This window comes from Ranitomeya imitator, chromosome 7 (assembly GCF_032444005.1).
Source record: "Ranitomeya imitator isolate aRanImi1 chromosome 7, aRanImi1.pri, whole genome shotgun sequence".
Taxonomy (NCBI): Eukaryota; Metazoa; Chordata; class Amphibia; order Anura; family Dendrobatidae; genus Ranitomeya; species Ranitomeya imitator.
Window position 1 is genome coordinate 144,408,889 of NC_091288.1, and position 24,226 is coordinate 144,433,114.

The window sequence follows — 24,226 nt, forward strand, 5'->3', positions numbered from 1 at the left end:
TTAGTCATAGTCCTGTCGCACTGCATAGGCTCAGGTTTACTCTCAGACAATACCGCCAGATGGTGCACAGATTTACGCTCGCGCAAGCGACGACCGATCTGAATGGCCAAGGACATAGACTCATTCAAACCAGCAGGCATAGGAAATCCCACCATTACATCCTTAAGAGCTTCAGAGAGACCCTTTCTGAACAAAGCCGCTAGTGCAGATTCATTCCACAGAGTGAGTACTGACCACTTCCTAAATTTCTGACAATATACTTCTACATCATCCTGACCCTGGCATAAAGCCAGCAGATTTTTCTCAGCCTGATCCACTGAACTAGGCTCATCGTAAAGCAATCCCAGCGCCTGGAAAAATGCATCAACATTACTCAATGCAGAATCTCCTGGTGCAAGAGAAAACGCCCAGTCCTGTGGATCGCCGCGCAAAAAAGAAATAATAATCAAAACCTGTTGAATAGGATTACCAGAAGAATGAGGTTTCAAGGCCAAAAATAGCTTACAATTATTTCTGAAGCTCAGGAACTTAGTTCTGTCACCAAAAAACAAATCAGGAATCGGAATTCTTGGTTCTAGCATCGATTTCTGATCAATAGTATCTTGAATCTTTTGTACATTTACAACGAGATTATCCATTGAGGAGCACAGAGCCTGAATATCCATGTCCACAGCTGTGTCCTGAAGCACTCTAATGTCTAGGGGAAAAAAAAGACTGAAGACAGAGCTAAGAAAAAAAAATGATGTCAGGATTTCTTTTTTCCCTCTATTGGGAATCATTGGATGGCTCCTTGTACTGTTATGGCTGGCAATCAGGCAACACAGCGTGCAGTAATCAGCGCACATACAGAGATCTGACAATAACCAAAAACAATAGGACGAGCTCTGAGACGTGGAATCTCTGTAGACTGCAGTACCTGATCTATCCTCACACAACTATAAGCAGCAGTGGATTGCGCCTATCACTACCTATGCAACTCGGCACTGCCTGAGGAGCTGACTAGCCTGAAGATAGAAATACAAGCCTGACTTACCTCAGAGAAACACCCCAAAGGAATAGGCAGCCCCCCACATATAATGACTGTTAGCAAGATGAAAAGACAAACGCAGGAATGAAATAGATCCAGCAAAGTGAGGCCCGATATTCTAGACAGAGCGAGGATAGCAAAGAGAACTATGCAGTCTACAAAAACCCTAAAACGAAAACCACGCAAAGGGGCAAAAAGACCCACCGTGCCGAACTAACAGCACGGCGGTGCACCCCTTTGCTTCTCAGAGCTTCCAGCAAAAGTTAATAGCAAGCTGGACAGAAAAAAACAGAAAACAAACTAGAAGCACTTATCTAGCAGAGCAGCAGGCCCAAGGAAAGATGCAGTAGCTCAGATCCAACACTGGAACATTGACAAGGAGCAAGGAAGACAGACTCAGGTGGAGCTAAATAGCAAGGAAGCCAACGAGCTCACCAAAACACCTGAGGGAGGAAGCCCAGAGACTGCAATACCACTTGTGACCACAGAAGTGAACTCAGCCACAGAATTCACAACAGTCCCCCACACGTGGTGCTGAAGCCGCCATTCATATCTTCTCTCCAACAGCGTTCGCTGGGAAGAAGATATGAAAAATCCTTTTTTTTTTTTCTTGTTTTAAATAAAGATCCATGTCCCCACCCCCCTCCCTCCCCCTGTGCGCCCGCCCGCTGTTAATAAAATACCCGGCTCCCTCGCAACGTCCTCTCAGCGCCAGCTTCTCCTGTATTAGCGGTCACGTGGTGCCACCGATTACAGTCATGAATATGCGGCTCCACCTCCCATAGGGGTGGAGCTGCATATTCATGACTGTAATGGGCGGCACTACGTGACCGCTCATACGGGAGAAGGTGTGGCCAGGAGACGATGCTGCGAGGGAGCCGGGTGAGTATTTTATTACCAGCGGGCGGGCGCACAGGGGGTCGGAGGGGGGTGGGGACATGGATCTTTATTTAAAACAAGAAGAAAAAAAAAAAAGGATTTTTCATATCTTCTTTCCAGCGAACGCTGCTGAAGAAAAGATATGAATGGCGGCTTCAGCACCAGATGCAGGGGACAGCGCTTATCTCTAGCGCTGTCTCCTGCACGCTCCGTGTGGTACCCAGTCGGCACACGGCGGCACACGTGTGCCGCACGTGTGCCACACGGATGGCCTATGTGAGCTCACGGACACGGATAAGTCCGGTACCGATTTTTTCGGTACCAGAATTTTTCTGGACGTGTGAGACTGGCCTAAGGCAAATAAAATAATTGGAAGCATTAAAAAATGCATAGATGCTCATGGCAAGAACATAGTTTTGCCTCTCTACAAGTCAATAGTGCGGTTACGCTTAAAATACTGTGATAATTTTGGTCTCCAGTGTATAAGAAGGACACAGCTGAACTATAGCGGGTGCAGAGAAGTGTGACAAAGGTTATTAACCCCTTCACAACATGCGCCGTACATGTACGGTGCATGTCGTGTCCCTCCCTTATATTTGTCAAATGACTGTGGGTCGCCGATGGGTTAGCATGACAACCCAGGGTCTGCAGGAGACCCCTGTGATTGTCAGTGCTGGATTGCTATGAGCGCCGCTCGGCGGTCGGCGTTCATAGCAAGTGAGCATTTCTGCTACACACAATCAATCTGATCATCACAGCTTCTAGTCTCCCAAGGAGACTATTGAAGCAAGTGAAAAGCTAAAAAAAAGTTTTTAAAAATATTTTAAAAATAAATATATAAAAGTTCAAATCACCCCCATTCTCCACATTCAAAATAAAACAATTAAAAAAAATTAAAAATACACATATTAGGTATCGCCGCATTTAGAATCACCCAATCAAGCTATAAAAATAATTAATCCAATCAGTAAACAGCATAGAGAAAAAAAAAGTCAAAACACCAGAATTACATTTTTTTGGTCGCTGCAACATTGCATTAAAATGCAAAACGGGCGATCAAAAGATCGTATCTGCACCAAAATAGTATAATTGAAAACGTAATCTCGGAATGCAAAAAATAAGCCCTCAACCAACCCAAGATAACGAAAAATGGAGACACTAAGAGTCTTGGAAAATGACACAATTTTTTTGTAACAATTTTTTTTTTCACCATTTAAATAAAAAACAACCTACCGGTATACATGTTTGGTACAGTATCTATGAACACGTAATGACCTGGAGAATCATAATGGCAGGTAAGTTTTAGCATTTGGTGAACATGGTAAAAAAAAGTTCCAAAAAACAGTTGTGGTATTGCACTTTCTATGCAATTTCACCGCAATTTTTTTCTCCTGTTTTCGAGTACACAATATAGTAAATCAAATGCTGTCATTCAAAAGTACAACTTGTCCTACAAAAAAGAAGTGCTCAGGTGGCCATATTGATGGCAAAAAAAAAAAGTTATGGTTCTGGGAAGGAGGGGAGCGAAAACTAAAAAGGGCTGCGGCATGAAGGGGTTAAGGAAATGAGTGAACTGCAATACCAAAACAGGTTATCAAACTTGCGGTCATTCAGTCTGGAAAAATGAAGGCTTAATGAAGGAGCCATCTTATTACCATCAAATATATGAAGGGACAGTATAGAGATCTTTCTAATGATCTTATTAGACCTGGTGCTTGTCATCATTATGACATGGGGGCATCCTCTACATCTAACGGAAAGAAGATTTAATCATAATCACAGATTTTCTTTACGGAAAGAGCAATGAGAATGGAACTTTCTGCCACATGTTGCAATGGTTAATTCACTACGACAGTACAAGGAGGCCCTGGACGCCTTTTTTGAAAAATATCGTATTATAGGTTATGAATGCTGGATTCTGTGATGTAACGTTGATCCAGTAAACTAGTCTGATTGCTGGAGCCCAGAAGGCATTTTTCCCTAATATGGGACTATTAGCATCAGCTTTATGGGGTTTTGCCTTCCTCTGGATTCATATCTTATCTTAGGCTATAGGAAGGGGTATACATAGAAATAATCGCCAAATAGCAGAAGTTTTAATAGAGGCCTCCCAATCCCCTCAAAAAAAAAAAAAGAAAAAAATTGGTGGTGTCACAGAAGAACGTATCTCACAACTTTGCAGCACTTGCAAAGTAGTTTTCCTCGTATTGAAGCTCCTAGATTCTCCTTTTAGGCTATGTGCACACGTTGCGGAATGTGGTGCAGAATTTTCTGCACAAAATCCGCATCTCCTGGCAGAAACCGCAGGTGCAGATTTGCCGCAGATTTTGTGCAGTTTTTATGCGGAATTGATGCGGATTTTCTGCGGTTTTTCCCACTGCGGATTTCTATAATGGAAGGGTGCAGAAACGCTGAAGATCCGCACAAAAGAAGTGACATGCACTTCTTTTAAATCCGCAGCGTTTCCGCGCGGATTTTTCCGCACCATCTGCACAACTATTTTTTTCCCAGTGATTTACATTGTACTGTTCATCACCGTGTGGATCTGCAGCGTTTCTGCGCGGAAAAATCCACTGCGGATCCACACTAAATCCGCATTGTGTGCACATAGCCTTATTGCCCCCATAAAGTTTGATGCCAACAAACGTGCCCCCAAACACAGTATGATGCCTCCATAGTACGCTCTACCCGCAATTCCTCCACTGTACCTACCTGGCAAAGTACAGAGAACTCAGAACAGTATGATGTCCCAACTGTGACCCCAGCACAGCCCTTCAGACAGTATAATGGCCCTACAAACAGTGCAATGACCCCCCACACCTCTTCACAAAGTATATACCTATTTATGCAATTCCCTTAGGGGAAAAGGGAGAGAAAGCAGCACTTTCTGAGGGCAGTAAATTAAAAATTGTTAAAATAAAATTAAGAGGATTCTCACTTTGCAAAGTTATGCTAGAGGCCCAACTCCAAATTGCTCTATTGCAAAATCCAGTGGGTGCAGCCAAACGGATATGATGTGGAAATATCCTCTATGGGGAGTTTCAGCAGGGCTACAACTAGATTAGGTAGAAAAAAAAACACATAAAAGGCGCCGCTCCTTTGCTCTGACGACCATGTAAAAAATAATAAAAAAAAGCTCATTTTCTTTTTTTGGATGGTCCTAAGAGGAGAGAAGCAGTGCCGTGAAATTCTGCAATTTGGGATACAGATTTGGAATGCCTTTTATCTATTTTTCTACCTCAACTATCCTACAGTATTATGGCCCCCACTAGCACTTAAAACAGTGTAATGGCCCTCACGCAGCCCTCCAAACAGCATAATGTCCCCTACAGAAACCTCCACGCTGTATACTTGCCCCTCTAGCCCTCCAAACAGTACAATAGCTCCCACATAGCCTTGCAAACAGTACAACAGCTCCCACATAGCCTTGCAAACAGTACAACAGCTCCCACATAGCCTTGCAAACAGTACAACAGCTCCCACATAGCCTTGCAAACAGTATAACAGTACCCATATAGCCCTCCAAACAGTATTTTTGCTCGCCACATAGCCCTCCAAACATTATAATGGCCCCCACATAGCCCTGGAAACTGTATAATGGCCCCCGCAGAAACCTCAACTCTGTATACTTGCCCCACTAGCCCTCCAAACAGTATAATATCCCCCACATAGCCCTCCAAACAGTACAATAGCCCCTACATAGCCTTGCAAATAGTATAACAGTCACCACATAGCCCTCCAAACAGTATATTTGCTTGCCACATAGCCCTTCAAACAGTATAATGGCCCCTACATAGCCCTCCAAACTGTATAATGGCCCCCACATAGCCCTCCAAACAGTATATTTGCTTGCCACATAGCCCTCCAAACAGTATAATGGCCCCTACATAGCCCTCCAAACTGTATAATGGCCCCCACATAGCCCTGCAAACAGAATAATGGCCCCCATATAGCCCCCATGTAGTATAACAAGTCTCTCATAGCCTTCTATTTAATATAATGGGCTCCACCTAGCCTTCCATATAATATAATGAGCGCTTAAAGTACAATGAGTCTCACAATGTATTTAATATTACAAAAAAATACCTTTCCCCTGCTGATTTGATCTCCTCAGCGTTTCTTATGAAGCTCTGCACTGCCTGGCACAGCGACACAATGTAGTGATCGCGCCCACTACTCTGAGATGTCAGGGCCCAGACACAGAGGGAGAATAATGGAGGAGGGAGTGGACGGCTTTCTAGAGTATCTGCATCCAGGTTACAGGGGGGCTCCATACAGTCGTGTGATCTGCCCCTATTGGCGGCACCCCACTGGCTGTAGTGCCTACTTTCAATGTTAAAAAACAGGAAATTTTTATACTATGCAGCTAAAACAGAGAAAATATCAAAGTTATAACTGCTGAAAAGCAGAGGTGCAAAACTGAAAAAGAAAAATTTTTTTTAGGCCTTTCAGGACTGGTCATTAGGGGGTTAATAATAGGTGCACTAGAGCAATAAAATATTAATATCTTCTGTGTCTCTACAAAATTTTGTGTGTAATATCAGCATTCTAATAATATTATTATTTCCACAGCCTTCAACCTCCAATAAAGGAAAGTTCCCAAAGACTTCTCTGAGATTCTTACCACAGTTACCAGAGGTAATATTGCGGTTTTGTCGTCACGGCCCGTTTTGTCCTATATTGTGCTATATTTTTTTGCATGATTTCCTTGTGACTTGAACACAAATGTTTTTTTTTTTAATAAGGCCGTTGTCCCACTTGCAACTGCAATGCGGAAACTCGCGCGAGTCTCTCACCTCAATACCCGTCACTGCCGCCCGCACTCAAGACCGGAGTGATTTGTAACGCCATGGAGGCTGTCTACAAAGTCATCATGTGCTGGTACATGGTCCATGCGCACTTAGCACTTCTGATCCAAGAGGATCCAAACGTGATATGTTACACGTGTGGAGGACTAGACCCCACGTCTCTTGTTTCTGGTCTTGGCTATATAAATCGGCTGGAGTCATTTTCCATTCCCTCATGATAAGAGAATCTGTGGAAACCCTGTTGCACCACAAACCATCCACCCTCACAGAACCTCAGCACATACTCGTCACTTTCTTCTTCTTAGCAGCAAAACAGACAATAACTCATGCTTGGAAAAAGACATACCTAACCTGCAATTTCTATCCTGAATACATAACTTTATGACCAATTCATAATTCATTAATGTGTTAAAGGGGTTGTCCAGCCTTAGGGTACAAGTCTGCAATCATTCTACCTGACTGCAGACTTGTGAATTCCTCACATTACGCGCACTGCGCTGTGTGAGTATTCTCGAGTGTCGGCACCTGGAGCTGGTGGTCATGTGATCACATGTATGCAGTTTGCATATTTCCAGCCACATTCCGACTAGACGTGTCCATCCTCACTAAATACACTTGCCTTGAACTCGGCTGTGCACGTCTAGTCAGCACTAGTGATGAGCGAGTGTACTTGTTGCTCGGGTTTTCCTGAGCACGCTCGGGTGATCTCTGAGTATTTATGACGGCTCGGAGATTTTCTTCACCTCCACAGCATGATTTACAGCTATTAGCCTGCTTGATTACATGTGGGAATTCCCTAGCAACCAGGCAACCCCCACATGTACTCAGACTGGGTAGTAGCTGTAAATTATTCAGCTGCCGTAATGAAAACTAAATCTCCGAGCACTAACAAATACTCAGAGGTCACCCGAGCATGCTGGGGAAAACCTGGGCAATGAGTATACTCGCTCATCACTAGTCAGCATGTGACCGCATGTATGCAAATTGCTTTCTTGCCATCACTCCCCCGCTGCTTTTGGCGTCGGCGCCAGAGAATCCTCACATTGCGCCAAATACCAGTCTTGCTTTTTCAGGTTTTTTAATTGAAACTAGTATTATTATTGATGCATCAACAGTTGCAATAAAAAGTATTCAACCCATAGCTCATAGCTCATTTTTTATGATGCCTTCCGTTCACTAATATTCGTGGAATGTCAAGAGAGTGGTCCAAAAAGTTAAAGAGAAAAAGAGATCATTGCCTTGCGCAAAAAACAAAACAAGGAAAAGGTTGCAAAATATTAGCTATAGATTCAGCTGGAAGCATAGTTTGCAAGTTTAAAGTAAAATGAACATTGTCTACACTACCTGGGATGGTAGCGTTTATGGGCTAAGATTCCACAGGAACACTGACAGAAGCTGAAGTTGGGCTATGCATCAGGTTTGCAGCAGGTCATAACAGCCAGAGTCTGCTCTATTAAGTATCAAAGACACTTGTCATGAAGGGGTGGAATAATTCTGAGACCACAGTAGTCATTCAAAGTGGTTGACTTAGGTGAAACCACAATTTAAGATATTGGTGATACCAGCTATTTAAATTGTTCTTCTTTTATTGGTTCATTGCAAACAGCAAAAAGGTTGTATATTTTGTTAATACACCTAATTTGCACTGGAGTTTAATAATTTTGCAACTGTATATAGGGAATGAATAATATTGCCATACTATTACCATATATTGCTCACACATACAGCAGTAACTGAATAATATCACTATAAAGATCACTAACAAAAACTACTGTAAAAAGAACATTATTATTATAAATACTGCTATATAGTGAACAACTAATACCGTCCAGACCATAACTGCATATTGCCAGTATATACAGAAGTGACAATACAGTTATAAGCTACATAAGCCGCATTCAACCCGAAACTCAACTGGACACACAAAAATATGTGTTATAATTGAGTGATTGCTGAATCGAGCTGCTGAAAAGACTAGTATCATATCCAGACTGGATCATAAAGACGTCAGGATAATGCCGAGTGGTCTTACTTACATCCAGAAGTCAATATCCCCAAATTGCGGGCCTACTCATTATTACACACTGCGGTCTTCAAATGAATAGAACGAGTTCCTGACAATGGAGAACAAAAAAAGTCCTGTTGGTAGGAGTCTTGCTCCTGCTGGTAGGGCTGCCGTCATGCACGGAGTGTAGTCGTAAGCAGTCCAGAGCGTGTAATGACCGTGCTACCAGCCGGAGCTCATGCCCTATCAGACAAACACTTGGCTCCCAAATATTGAAACACTAAATTATACTGTTCTTGAAATTGTTTCCCTAATCTATATGATGTGTAACATGAGAAATTTTGATGAGTCTTAGGTAATAACAGTTAAAAAGTTTTGGCCTAGAAAAAGGCAGGACATTGGATTGAAATTCTTGATATATTTTAGGTTAGTTCCAAGCCAGAATGGAGAAAGGCTCCGCCGTCTTTTCTTCTGAGAGATGAAAAGGAAGATGAATCAGAGGATGTCCATGATCTTTACAACTTGTCACAAAGTAAGTTGGGAATATTTTGTTCCAGTACCATGTCATTATGTTCTGATTTCTCCTGCTATGTAAAATAATGTTGTGAATCTGTACATTGGGAGAAAAGGTTTTTGGCGATAGCCTCACTCATACACATGTGGGCAAAATTGTTGGTACCCTTCTGTTAGGCTGCCGTCACACTAGCAGTATTTGGTCAGTATTTTACATCAGTATTTGTAAGCCCAAACCAGTAGTGGGTGATAAATGCAGAAGTGGTGCATATGTTTCTATTATACTTTTCCTCTAATTGTTCCACTCCTGGTTTTAGCTTACAAATACTGATGTAAAATACTGAACAAATACTGCTAGTGTGACCGCAGCCTTAGGCCGGCGTCACACTCAGCGTATAAAAATACGGTCTGTAATTTACGGCCGTAATACGCAGAAAAGTCCCCAAAATAGTGATCCGTATCTCCTCCGTAGGCAGGGTGTGTCAGCGTATTTTGCGCATGGCATCCTCCGTATGTAATCCGTATGGCATCCGTACTGCGATATTTTCTCGCAGGCTTGTAAAACCGACATACGGATATACAAGGGATCCATGTGCTCAAAAAATAATAAAAACATATGTACTGTCAATATATATATATATATATATATATATATATATATATATATATACAGTGGGGCAAAAAAGTATTTAGTCAGTCAGCAATAGTGCAAGTTCCACCACTTAAAAAGATGAGAGGCGTCTGTAATTTACATCATAGGTAGACCTCAACTATGGGAGACAAACTGAGAAAAAGAAATCCAGAAAATCACATTGTCTGTTTTTTTATCATTTTATTTGCATATTATGGTGGAAAATAAGTATTTGGTCAGAAACAAAATATCATCTCAATACTTTGTAATATATCCTTTGTTGGCAATGACAGAGGTCAAACGTTTTCTGTAAGTCTTCATAAGGTTGCCACACACTGTTGTTGGTATGTTGGCCCATTCCTCCATGCAGATCTCCTCTAGAGCAGTGATGTTTTTGGCTTTTCGCTTGGCAACATGGACTTTCAACTCCCTCCAAAGGTTTTCTATAGGGTTGAGATCTGGAGACTGGCTAGGCCACTCCAGGACCTTGAAATGCTTCTTACGAAACCACTCCTTCGTTGCCCTGGCAGTGTGCTTTGGATCATTGTCATGTTGAAAGACCCAGCCACGTTTCATCTTCAATGCCCTTGTTGATGGAAGGAGGTTTGCACTCAAAATCTCACGATACATGGCCCCATTCATTCTTTCATGTACCCGGATCAGTCGTCCTGGCCCCTTTGCAGAGAAACAGCCCCAAAGCATGATGTTTCCACCACCATGCTTTACAGTAGGTATGGTGTTTGATGGATGCAACTCAGTATTCTTTTTCCTCCAAACACGACAAGTTGTGTTTCTACCAAACAGTTCCAGTTTGGTTTCATCAGACCATAGGACATTCTCCCAAAACTCCTCTGGATCATCCAAATGCTCTCTAGCAAACTTCAGACGGGCCTGGACATGTACTGGCTTAAGCAGTGGGACACGTCTGGCACTGCAGGATCTAAGTCCATGGTGGCGTAGTGTGTTACTTATGGTAGGCCTTGTTACATTGGTCCCAGCTCTCTGCAGTTCATTCACTAGGTCCCCCCGCGTGGTTCTGGGATTTTTGCTCACCGTTCTTGTGATCATTCTGACCCCACGGGGTGGGATTTTGCGTGGAGCCCCAGATCGAGGGAGATTATCAGTGGTCTTGTATGTGTTCCATTTTCTAATTATTGCTCCCACTGTTGATTTCTTCACTCCAAGCTGGTTGGCTATTGCAGATTCAGTCTTCCCAGCCTGGTGCAGGGCTACAATTTTGCTTCTGGTGTCCTTTGACAGCTCTTTGGTCTTCACCATAGTGGAGTTTGGAGTCAGACTGTTTGAGGGTGTGCACAGGTGTCTTTTTATACTGATAACAAGTTTAAACAGGTGCCATTACTAGAGGTAATGAGTGGAGGAAAGAGGAGACTCTTAAAGAAGAAATTACAGGTCTGTGAGAGCCAGAAATCTTGATTGTTTGTTTCTGACCAAAAACTTATTTTCCACCATAATATACAAATAAAATGATAAAAAAAACAGACAATGTGATTTTCTGGATTTTTTTTTCTCAGTTTGTCTCCCATAGTTGAGGTCTACCTATGATGTAAATTACAGACGCCTCTCATCTTTTTAAGTGGTGGAACTTGCACTATTGCTGACTGACTAAATACTTTTTTGCCCCACTGTATATATATATGTTAGTGAGACACATATATATATTAATATTTCATCCACCGCGAGATAGCTTAAAAGCCGGTAATTCAATTGCCGGCTTTTGCTTTCTCCTTCCTAAACCCGACATGATATGAGACATGGTTTACATACAGTAAACCATCTCATATCACCATTTTTTTTGCATATTCCACACTACTAATGTTAGTAGTGTGTATGTGCACAATTTGGGCGTTCTAGTTATTAAATTAAAGGGTTAAATGGAGGAAAAAATTGGCGTGGGCTCCCGCGCAATTTTCTCCGCCAGAGTAGTAAAGCCAGTGACTGAGGGCAGATATTAATAGCCTGGAGAGGGTCCATGGTTATTGCCCCCCCCCCCGGCTAAAAACATCTGCCCCCAGCCACCCCAGAAAAGGCACATCTGGAAGATGCGCCTATTCTGGCACTTGGCCACTCTCTTCCCATTCCCGTGTAGCGGTGGGATATGGGGTAATGGAGGGTTAATGTCACCTTGCTATTGTAAGGTGACATTAAGCCAGATTAATAATGGAGAGGCGTCAATTATGACACCTATCCATTATTAATCCAATAGTCTGAAATGGTTTAAAAAAACACAAACACATTATTAAAAAGTCTTTTAACCCCTTCCCGACCTTTGACGCATACGCTGCGTCATGAAAGTCGGTGCCATTCCGACCCATGACGCAGCATATGCGTCATGGCGGAATCGCGTTCCTGCAGGCCGGGTGAAAGGGTTAACTGTAATTTCACCCGGCGTGCAGGGACAGGAGGAGTTGTACTTTAGTCCAGGGGGGGTGGCTTCACGATCGCTCTGATTGGCTGTTGAAAGTGAAACTGCCAATCAGAGCGATTTGTAATATTTCACCTAAAAAACTGGTGAAATATTACAATCCAGCCATGGCCGATGCTGCAATATCATCGGCCATGGCCGGAAACACTAATGTGCCCCCACCCCACCGATCGCCCCCCCAGCCCTCCGATCTGTGGTCCGCTCCCCTCCGTCCTGTGCTCCGCTCCCCCGTCCTCCTGTCCGCTCCCCCCGTGCTCCAATCCCACCCCCCGTGCTCCAATCCCACCCCCCCGCACTCCGATCCACCCCCCCGCACTCCGATCCACCCCCCGCACTCCGATCCACCACCCCGTGTTACGATCCCCCCCCCATGCTCCGATCCACCCCCCGTGCTCCGACGCCCCCCCCCGTGCCCTGATCTCCCCCCCCTTATACTTACCTAGCCTCCTGGGGTCCATCCGTCTTCTTTCCTGGGCGCCGCCATCTTCCAAAATGGCGGGCGCCCGCCGAATCTGCCATCCGGCAGATTCGTTCCAGAGTGAATTTTGATCACTGTGATAAAACCTCACAGTGATAAAATTAAAAAAAAAACAGTAAATGACCCCCCCCCTTTGTCACCCCCATAGGTAGGGACAATAATAAAATAAAGAATTTTTTTTTTTCCCCCCACCAAGGTTGGAGTTAGAACTAGGGTTAGGGTTAGGGGTAGGGTTAGGGTTAGGGGTAGGGTTAGGGGTAGGGTTATGAATGTGCACACATATTCTGGTCCTCTGCGGATTTTTCCGCAGCGGATTTCATAAATCCGCAGTACTAAACCGCTGTGGATTTATCGCGGATTTACCACGGTTTTTCTGCGCATTTCACTGCGGTTTTACAACTGCGATTTTCTATTGGAGCAGTTGTAAAACCGCTGCGGAATCCGCAGAAAGAAGTGACATGCTGCGGAATGTAAACCGCTGCGTTTCCGTGCAGTTTTTCTGCAGCATGTGCACAGCGATTTTTGTTTCCCATAGGCTTACATTGAACTGTAAACTCATGGGAAACTGCTGCGGATCCGCAGCGTTTTCCGCAGCGTGTGCACATACCTTTAGAATTAGGCTATGTGCACACGGTGCGGATTTGGCTGCGGATCCGCAGCAGATTGGCCGCTGCGGATCCGCAGCAGAGTTCTATCAGGTTTACAGTACCATGTAAACATATGGAAAACCAAATCCGCTGTGCCCATGGTGCGGAAAATACCACGCGGAAACGCTGCGTTGTATTTTCCGCAGCATGTCAATTCTTTGTGCAGATTCCGCAGCGTTTTACACCTGTTCCTCAATAGGAATCCGCAGGTGAAATCCGCACAAAAAACACTGGCAATCCGCGGTAAATCCGCAGGTAAAATGCAGTGCCTTTTACCCGCGGATTTTTCAAAAATGGTGCTGAAAAATCTCACACGAATCCGCAACGTGGGCACATAGCCTTAAGGTTAGGGTTGGGTTGGAATTAGGGTTGTGGTTAGGGTTAGGGGTGTGTTGGGGTTAGGGTTGTGATTAGGGTTACGGCTACAGTTGGGATAAGAGTTAGGGGTGTGTTGGAGTTAGAATTGAGGGGTTTCCACTGTTTAGGCACATCAGGGGGTCTCCAAACGCAACATGGCGCCACCATTGATTCTAGCCAATCTTGTATTCAAAAAGTCAAATGGTGCTCCCTCACTTTCGAGCCCCGACGTGTGCCCAAACAGTGATTTACCCCCACATATGGGGTACCAGCATACTCAGGACAAACTGCGCAACAATAACTGGGGTCCAATTTCTCCTGTTACCCTTGAGAAAATAAAAAATTGCTTGCTAAAACATCAGTTTTGAGGAAAGAAAAATGATTTTTTATTTTCACGGCTCTGCGTTGTAAACGTCTGTGAAGCATTTGGGGGTTCAAAGTGCTCACCACATATCTAGATAAGTTCCTTGGGGGGTCTAGTTTACAAAATGGGGTCACTTGTGGGGGGTTTCTACTGTTTAGGCACACCAGGGGCTCTGCAAACGCAACGTGATGTCCGCAGACCATTCCATCAAAGTCTGCATTTCAAAAGTCACTACTTCCCTTCTGAGCCCCGACGTGTGCCCAAACAGTGGTTTACCCCCACACATGGGGTATCAGCGTACTCAGGAGAAACTGGACATCAACTTTTGGGGTCCAATTTCTCCTGTAACCCTTGGGAAAATAAAAAATTCTGGGCTAAAAAATTATTTTTGAGGAAAGAAAACGTATTTATTATTTTCACGGCTCTGCGTTATAAACTTCTATGAAGCACTTGGGGGTTGAAAGTGCTCACCACATATCTACATAAGTTCCTTTCGGGGTCTAGTTTCCAAAATAGGGTCACTTATGGGGGGTTTCTACTGTTTAGCCACATCAGGGGCTCTGCAAACGCAACGTGACGCCCGTAGAGCATTCCATCAAAGTCTGCATTTCAAACCGTCACTACTTCACTTCCGAGCCCCGGCATGTGCCCAAACAGTAGTTTACCCCCACATTTGGGGTATCACCGTACTCAGGAGAAACTGGACAACAAATATTGGGGTCAAATTTCTCTGGTTACCCTTGGGAAAATTTAAAAATTCTGGGCTAAAAAGTTATTTTTGAGGAAAGAAAACGTATTTATTATTTTCACGGCTCTGCGTTATAAACTTCTGTGAAGCACTTGGGGGTTGAAAGTGCTCACCACATGTCTAGATAAGTTCCTTTCGGGGTCTAGTTTCCAAAATAGGGTCACTTGTGGGGGGTTTCTACTCTTCAGCCACATCAGGGGCTCTGCAAACGCAACGTGACGTGTTATGGACCTGGTGGTTAAGAACACCCGGAACGACCTGATGGTTAAACTCACACAGGACAAGCTCTGGGAAGTGGGAACTCTGCTGACCGCAACCCCTAATCCTATCACACAACTAGAAATAGCCGTGGAGCGTACCTAACACGACCTAGACGCCTCTTCACAGCCTAAGAGCTAACTAGCCCTAAAGATAGAAAATAAAGCCTACCTTGCCTCAGAGAAATTCCCCAAAGGAAAAGGCAGCCCCCCACATATATTGACTGTGAGTTAAGATGAAGTCACAAACACAGAAATGAAACAGGTTTCAGCACAGGGAGGCCAGACTTACTAAACAGACTGAGGATAGGAAAGGTATCTTTGCAGTCAGCACAAAAAACTACAAAAGACCACGCAGAGTGTGCAAAAAGACCTCCGCACCGACTCACGGTGCGGAGGTGTCACTCTGCATCCCAGAGCTTCCAGCTAGCAAGACAAAATCATGATAGCCAACTGGACAAGGAAACAATGAACAAATAAATAACTAGCAGGGACTTAGCTTCTGCTGGAGTAGATGGGTCACCAGAAAGATCCAGGAGCAAACTGAACCAGTACAAGAACATTGACAGCTGGCATGGAGTAACGATCTGAGTGGAGTTAAATAGAACAGCCAGCCAACGAATAAACTACGTCACCTGTGGAAGGAACCTCAGAAGCAGCAGCTCCACTCACAGCCACCAGAGGGAGTCCATGGACAGAACTCGCCGAAGTACCATTCATGACCACAGGAGGGAGTTCGAAAACAGAATTCACAACAGTGACGCCCGCAGAGCATTCCATCAAAGTCTGCATTTCAAAACGTCACTACTTCACTTCCGAGCCCCAGCATGTGCCCAAACAGTGGTTTACCCCCACATATCGGGTATCAGCGTACTCAGGAGAAACTGGACAACAACTTTTGGGGTCAAATTTCTCCTGTTACCCTTGGGAAAATAAAAAATTGCGGGCTAAAAAATCATTTTTGAGAAAAGAAATTTTTTTTTTATTTTCATGGCTCTGCGTTATAAACTTCTGTGAAGCAGTTGAGGGTTCAAAGTGCTCACCACACCTCTAGATTAGTTCCTTTGGGGGTCTAGTTTCCAAAATGGGGTCATTTGTGGGAGATCTCCAATGTTTAGGCACACATGGGCTCTCCAAACGCGACATGGTATCCGCTAATGATTGGAACTAATTTTCCATTTAAAAAGCCAAATGGCGTGCCTTCCCTTCTGAGCCCTGCCGTGCGCCCAAACAGTGGTTTACCCCCACATATGGGGTATCTGCGTACTCAGAACAAACTGGACAACAAAATTTGTTGTCCAATTTCTCCTATTACCGTTGGCAAAATAGGAAATTCCAGGCTAAAAAATCATTTTTGAGGAACGAAAAATTATTTTTTATTTTCATGGCTCTGCGTTATAAACTTCTGTGAAGCACCTGGGGGTTTAAAGTGCTCAGTATGTATCTAGATAAGTTCCTTGGGGGGTCTAGTTTCCAAAATGGGGTCACTTGTGGGGGAGCTCCAATTCATAGGCACACAGGGGCTCTCCAAACGCGACATGGTGTCCGCTAACAATTGGAGCTAATTTTCCATTCAAAAAGTCAAAAGGCTCGCCTTCCCTTCCGAGCCCTGCCGTGTGCCCAAACAGTGGTTTACCCCCACGTATGAGGTATCGGCGTACTCGGGAGAAATTGCCCAACAAATTTTAGGATCTATTTAATCCTATTGCCCATGTGAAAATGAAAAAATTGAGGCGAAAAGAAATTTTTTGTGAAAAAAAAGTACTTTTTCATTTTTACGGATCAATTTGTGAAGCACCTGAGGGTTTAAAGTGCTCACTAGGCATCTAGATAAGTTCCTTGGGGGGTCCAGTTTCCAAAATGGGGTCACTTGTGGGGGAGCTCCAATGTTTAGGCACACAGGGTCTCTCCAAACGCGACATGGTGTCCGCTAACAATGGAGATAATTTTTCATTCAAAAAGTCAAATGGCGCTCCTTCCCTCCCGAGCCTTACCATGTGCCCAAACAGTGGTTTACCCCCCCATGTGAGGTATCGGTGTACTCAGGAGAAATTGTCCAACAAATTTTAGGATCCATTTTATCCTGTTGCCCATGTGAAAATGAAAAAATTGAGGCTAAAAAATTTTTTTGTGAAAAAAAGTACTTTTTCATTTTTACGGATCAATTTGTGAAGCACCTGGGGGTTTAAAGTGCTCACTATGCATCTAGATAAGTTCCTTGGGGCGTCTAGTTTCCAAAATGGGGTCACTTGTGGGGGAGCTCCAATTTTTAGGCACACGGGGGCTCTCCAAATGTGACATGGTGTCCGCTAAAGAGTGCAGCCAATTTTTCATTCAAAAAGTCAAATGGTGCTCCTTCCCTTCCAAGCCCTGCCGTGCGCCTAAGCAGTGGTTTACCCCCACATATGAGGTATCAGCGTACTCAGGACAAATTGGACAACAACTTTCGTGGTTCAGTTTCTCCTTTTACCATTGGGAAAATAAAAAAATTGTTGCTGAAAGATCATTTTTGTGACTAAAAAGTTAAATGTTCATTTTTTCCTTCCATGTTGCTTCTGCTGCTGTGAAGCACCTGAAGGGTTAATAAACTTCTGGAATGTGGTTTTGTGCACCTTGAGGGGTGCAGTTTTTAGAATGGTGTCACTTTTGGGTATTTTCAGCCATATAGACCCCTCAAACTGACTTCAAATGTGAGGTGGTCCCTAAAAAAAAAATGGTTTTGTAAATTTCGTTGTAAAAATGAGAAATCGCTGGTCAAATTTTAACCCTTATAACTTCCTAGCAAAAAAAAATTTTGTTTCCAAAATTGTGCTGATGTAAAATAGACGTGTGGGCAATGTTATTTATTAACTATTTTGTGTCACATAACTCTCTGGTTTAACAGAATAAAAATTCAAAATGTGAAAATTGCAAAATTTTCAAAATTTTCGCCAAATTTCTGTTTTTATCACAAATAAACACAGAATTTATTGACCTAAATTTACCACATGAAGCCCAATATGTCACGAGAAAACAGTCTCAGAATCGCTAGGATCCATTGAAGCGTTCCCGAGTTATTACCTCATAAAGGGACACTGGTCAGAATTGCAAAAAATGGCAAGGTCTTTAAGGTCAAAATAGGCTGGGTCATGAAGGGATTAATGAAATAAAAACACTGGTTGTTTTAATATTTTATTATTCTGGTAATCCACCTGAACACCCTCGCTCTGTGACAAAGGAAAAATAATAAACCAACAATATCCATACCTTCCGAGGATCTGTCACGTCCCACGATGTAAATCCATCTGACGGGGTTAATTTTTTTTACAGCCAGGAGCTCTGATATAATGCAGCTATGCTGCTGACTGTAAAACCCCAGCAAATGAATGGAAACTAGGTCAATGACCTGTAGTTACCTTCATTCGCGGTGATGCGCCCTCTGCTGGATGTCCTTCGAGCGTGGGAAAAAATCTGAAAAGTTCCCAGGCTCGAGTTCATATGAGGACAACCAGCAGAGGGCGCATCACCGCGACTGAAGGTAACTACAGGTCATTGACCTAGTTTCCATTCATTCGCTGGGGTTTTATAGCCAGGAGCACAGCTGCATTATAGCAGAGCTCCTGGCTGTAAAAAAAAATTAACCCCTTCAGATGGATTTACATTGTGGGACGTGACAGATCCTCTGAAGTTATGGATATTATTGGTTTATTATTTTTTCTTTGTCACAGAGCGAGGGTCTTCAGGTGGATTACCAGAATAATAAAATATTAAAACAACCTGTGTTTTTATTTCATTAAAAGACTTTTTAATAATGTGTTTGTGTTTTTTTTAACCATTTCAGACTATTGGATTAATAATGGATAGGTGTCAGAATTGACGCTTCTCCATTATTAATCTGGCTTAATGCCACCTTACAATAGCAAGGTGACATTAACCCTTCATTACCCCATATCCCACCGCTACACGGGAATGGGAAGAGAGTGGCCAAGTGCCAGAATAGGCGCATCTTCCAGATGTGCCTTTTCTGGGGTGGCTGGGGGCAGATGTTTTTAGCCAAGGGGGGCCAATAACCGTGGACCCTCTCCAGGCTATTAATATCTGCCCTCAGTCACTGGCTTTACTACTCTGGCGGAGAAAATTGCGCGGGAGACCACGCCAATTTTTTCCGCCATTTAACTCTTTAATTTAATAGCTAGAACGCCCAAATTGTGCACATACACACTACTAACATTATTAGTGTGGAATATGCAAAAAAAGGGAATATGACATGGTTTACTGTATGTAAACCATGTCTCATATCATGTCGGGTTTTGGAAGGAGATAGCAAAAGCCGGCAATTGAATTACCGGCTTTTAAGCTATCTAGCGCTGTATGAAATATTAATATATATACATATATGTGTCTCAATGACATATATATATATATATATATATATATATATATACCTATTCTATGTGTACACATTTATTCTACCTATTCTACTGTAAGCTGTCAGTGTGATCTTACTGTAAACCGCACTGAATTACCGGCTTTTCTCTTTAACACGGCTGCGTATTTGTCGCAAGTCACACTGCTGGTCCGTGTGTAATCCGTATTTTTCTGCCTTCCGTAGACTTTCATTGGCGATTTTTTTTGCGCAATACGGTGACAAACGCAGCATGCTGCGATTTTCTACGGCCGTAGAAAGCCGTATAATACGGATCAGTAAAATATGGCAGATAGGAGCTGGGGCATAGAGAATAATTGGACCGTGTGTAATGCGTGTTTTACGGACGTATTTTATGCGCTCATACGTCCGTAAAACTCGCTAGTGTGACGCCGGCCTTAAAGTAAGAAAAACGCACAACTGTCGCTGAATTAATTGTAAACTCACAAAAGTAATTCTAAGTTCAAATTTACTGAATATCAACTAATGAAAATCTGATATTACTTCTCAATTGTGGTTCAACAAAAACATTAAAAAATAAAAACCAAATGAAAATGTCCAGGACAAAAATGATAGTACCCTTAACTTAATATTTTTTGTGCAACCTTTTTGAGGCAATCACTGCAAACAAAGGATTTCTATATGTTTCAATGAGACTTCTGCACCTTTCCACAAGTATTTTGGCCCGCTTACTCCTTAGCAAACTGCTCCAAGTATCTCAGGTGTGAACGATGCCATCCCAGACTGCAAGGTTTCATCTCCTTCCACAGATGTTCAATAGGATTTAGATCTGGGGTCATAAAAAGGCACTCCAGTCCAATGCTTTGTTCTTAGTCATTATTGGATGTTTTAGCTGTGTTTTGGGTCATTATCCTGTTGAAGGTTTCATAACCTGCGACTCAAGCTAAGTTTTCTGACACTGGGTTGCACAATTGGCTTCAGATGGCCTTGATAGTCTTGAGATTTTATTTTACCCTGCACAGTTTCAAAACACCCTGTGCCAGATGCAGCAAAGCAGCTCTAAAACATAATCAAGCCTCCTCCACATTTCACAGTAGGTACAATGTTCTTTTCATGTGCTTCATTTTTGCACCTGTGAACATAGAGCTGATGTGGCTTGTCAAAAAGCCCCAGTTTTGTCTCATCTGTCCAAATGGCATTTTCCCAGAAGATTGTGGCTTGTCAATATGCATTTTGGCAAATTCCAATCTTGCTTTTCTATGATTTGCTTTCAACAGTGGTTTCCTTCTTTGTCGTCTTTCATGAAGTTTAATTTGGCCAAGACAGCGATGGATGGTGTGATTAGACATCGATTTACCTTGACCTTGGGGTTGACCTCTAATCTCTCTTGGAAGTTGTTCAGGGCTTTTTGGTTAGAATTCATATTATCCGCCTCTTCAATTTGTCATCAATTTTCCACTTGCTGTCTTGTCCAAGAAAGTGGTTATAGTCCCATACACATTAAACATCTGAATAATATATGCAGCTATAGTAACAGGCACATCAAGCTGTTTGAAGATGGTCTTATAGCCGTCTCCTTTAACATGTTTGTCTATAATTGTCATTCTATTCTCTTGAGAGAACTCTTGCCTTACCTTACTATATTTAGTGTGGCATACAGCATGATGCCAGACAGCACAGTGACTACTTTTCACTCTTCAAATAGGCAGACTGACTGATTACCATAACCATGGTCCCTTTCTAGGCTGTTAATATCTGCCCTCAGTCACTGGCTTTCCCACTCTGGCAGAGAAAATTGCGCGGGAGCCCATGTCAGTTTTTTTCCGTGATTTAACCCTTTATTTTAATACCTAGAGTTCCCCAATTTTGCACATACACTACTAACATTATTAGTGAGGGATATGTAAAAATGTAACGGATATGAAATGGTTTACTGTATGTAAACCATGTCTCTTATCCTGTCGGGTTTGGTAGGACTTAGCAAAAGCCGGCAATTGAATTACCGGCTTTTATGCTATCTAGCTCTGTATTAAATATAAATATAAATATATCTACTGTATAATTGTCTATGGGTCACTTCCGTCTTTCTGTCTTTCTGTCACAGATATTAATTGGTCGCAGCCTGTGTCTGTCATGGAATCCAAGTCGCTGATTGGTCTCGTCAGCTGCCTGTCATTTCTGCCGCGACCAATCAGCGACGGCCACAGTCCGATTAGTCCCTCCCTACTCCCCTGCAGTCAGTGCACGGCGTCCGCTCCATACTCCCTGCAGTCACCTCTCACACAGGGTTAATGCCAGCGGTAACGGACCACGTTATGCCGGGTAACGCACTCCGTTACCGCCGCTATTAACCCTGTGTGACCAAGTTTTTACTATTGATGCTGCCTATGCAGCGTCAATAGTAAAAGGATCTAATGTTAAAAATAATTAAAAAAATAAAAAATCATTATATACTCACCGTCCGCCGCCTTTCCCGCTCCTCGCGACACTCCGGTAACCGCTCCATGCAAGCGGCAGTTTCCGGTGGCAAGGATGGTATGCGACAAGGACCTGCCATGATGTCACGGTCATGTGACCGCGACATCATCACGGGTCCTGCGCTACCAACCCAGGGACCGGAAGCTGCCGAGTGCACCGCACACAGGCAACATGTCTACAAGGGCTCCTTTGGAAGGTGAGTATATGTTTATTTTTTATTTTTTAACCTGTGACATACATGGCTGGGCAATATACTACGTGACTGGCAAATATACTACATGGCTCTGTGCTGTATACTACGTCACTGGGCAATATACTGTGTGGCTCTGTGCTGTATACTACATCACTGGGCAATATACTACGTCACTGGGCAATATACTATGTGGCTCTGTGCTGTATACTACGTCACTGGGCAATATACTACGTGGCTCTGTGCTATATACTACGTAACTGGGCAATATACTACGTGTCTGGGCAATATACTACGTGGCTGGGCAATATACTACGTGACTGGGCAATATACTACGTGACTGGGCAATATACTACGTGGCTGGGCAATATACTACGTGGCTGGGCAATATACTACGTGACTGGGTAATATACTACGTCACTGGGCAATATACTACGTGGCTGGGCAATATACTACATGGCTGGGCAATATACTACGTGGCTGGGCAATATACTACGTGGCTGGGCAATATACTACGTGGCTGGGCAATATACTACGTGGCTGGGCAATATACTACGTGGACTGTGCAATATACTACGTAGTGCAATATACTACGTGGACATGCATATTCTAGAATACCCGATGCGTTAGAATCGGACCACCATCTAGTATATATACATATATATTCTGGAATGCTGTAGATAAGCCCCCGATGTATCCTGAAAGATGAGAAAAAGGGGTTAGATTATACTCACCCAGGGCCGGTCCCGGTCCGGTTCTGGTCCGAACGGCGTCGTGGTCCGGTCCGGTGCCTCCCATCTTCTTACGATGACGTCCTCTTCTTGTCTTCATGCTGCAGCTCCGGCACAGACATACTTTGCCTGCCTGTTGATGGCAGAGCAAAGTACTGCAGTGCGCAGATGCCGGGAAAGGTCAGAGAGGGCCGGCGCCTGCGCACTGCAATACTTTGCTTTGCTCTCAACAGGGCAGACAAAGTACGCCTGCAGCGGAGCCGCAGCGTGAAGAAAAGAAGAGGACGTCATCTGATGAAGATGGGAGGCCCCGGACCGGACCGCGACGCCCATCAGACCAGAATCGGACCGCCCCTGGGTGAGTGTAATCTAACCTTCTCATCTTTCAGGATACATCGGGGGCTTATCTACAGCATTACAGAATGCTGTAGATAAGCCACTGATTCCGGTGGGCTTAGCTCACCTTCCATTTTGGGGGTGACAGGTTCCCTTTAAACCCCATCTTGAGCATTTTCCTGTAATGGAAAAGTATGGAGACTTGGACATATTTCTGCGAGGGTTTGAAAGAGCCTGTAGGCAGTACCATCTGCCTGAGAACCAGTGGGCCCGATATTTATCCCCTGAGCTTTGGAGATGTTTGCCTCTCTTCCTCTAGACTAAGATGGCAACTACAAGGCCATCAGCAGGTCCTGATAAAATAGTACAAGCTAGCACCAGAGTTGTAGCTAAAAAAGTTACGGGCCCTCCAGCGTGGACCACCTAACATCCTCAGTGATATGGTGTATGGGCTCAGAACCAACTTTGTGAAACCAAATTACACAGAGGGTAAATAAGCCCTTATTAAGTGATGCATTAGAACATGACTTATATTATACTTTGTGTAATTTTGCTATTATCTCTAGGGTCTATCCTATTGATTGATCAAATAAGCCCTATTCAGAGCTGTACTGTATCCGCCATGACTGCAGTTCATGGGTTAGAGTCTCTATCCCTAGGATACATGCATCACTTGACTTTCTAAAACTAACACATAGCCTCCCCAAAACAGTTGTGCTGAAAAGTTTACATACCCCGGCATTTTTTACATCCCCCCATTTTTACCTCCAAAGCAGGTGTAATTGTGCATTATGAAGAGCTATTGGACTGCAAAGGGCCCATACATTGTTCTTGCACAGGGGTCTCTTCTGTTTGTGTGCGCTACTGCTGAGAAGTGTCAAACGTTTAATACTTTTTAGGCTATGTGCACACGTTGCGGATTGGGGTGTAGAATTTAACATACAAAATCTGCATCTCCTGGCAGAAAA

General features: G+C 43.5%; 1 protein-coding gene across 1 annotated transcript in view; it reads left to right on the forward strand.

The window, feature by feature from the left end:
* DNAH7 (dynein axonemal heavy chain 7) overlaps positions 1–24,226 on the forward strand; it is a 560,306-nt gene that overhangs the window by 42,743 nt on the left and 493,337 nt on the right. The window contains exons 2-3 of the mRNA XM_069733889.1: positions 6,479–6,544; positions 9,146–9,251. Coding sequence (XP_069589990.1) covers positions 6,479–6,544; positions 9,146–9,251 — 172 coding nt within the window. The remainder of the gene's footprint in view (positions 1–6,478; positions 6,545–9,145; positions 9,252–24,226) is intronic.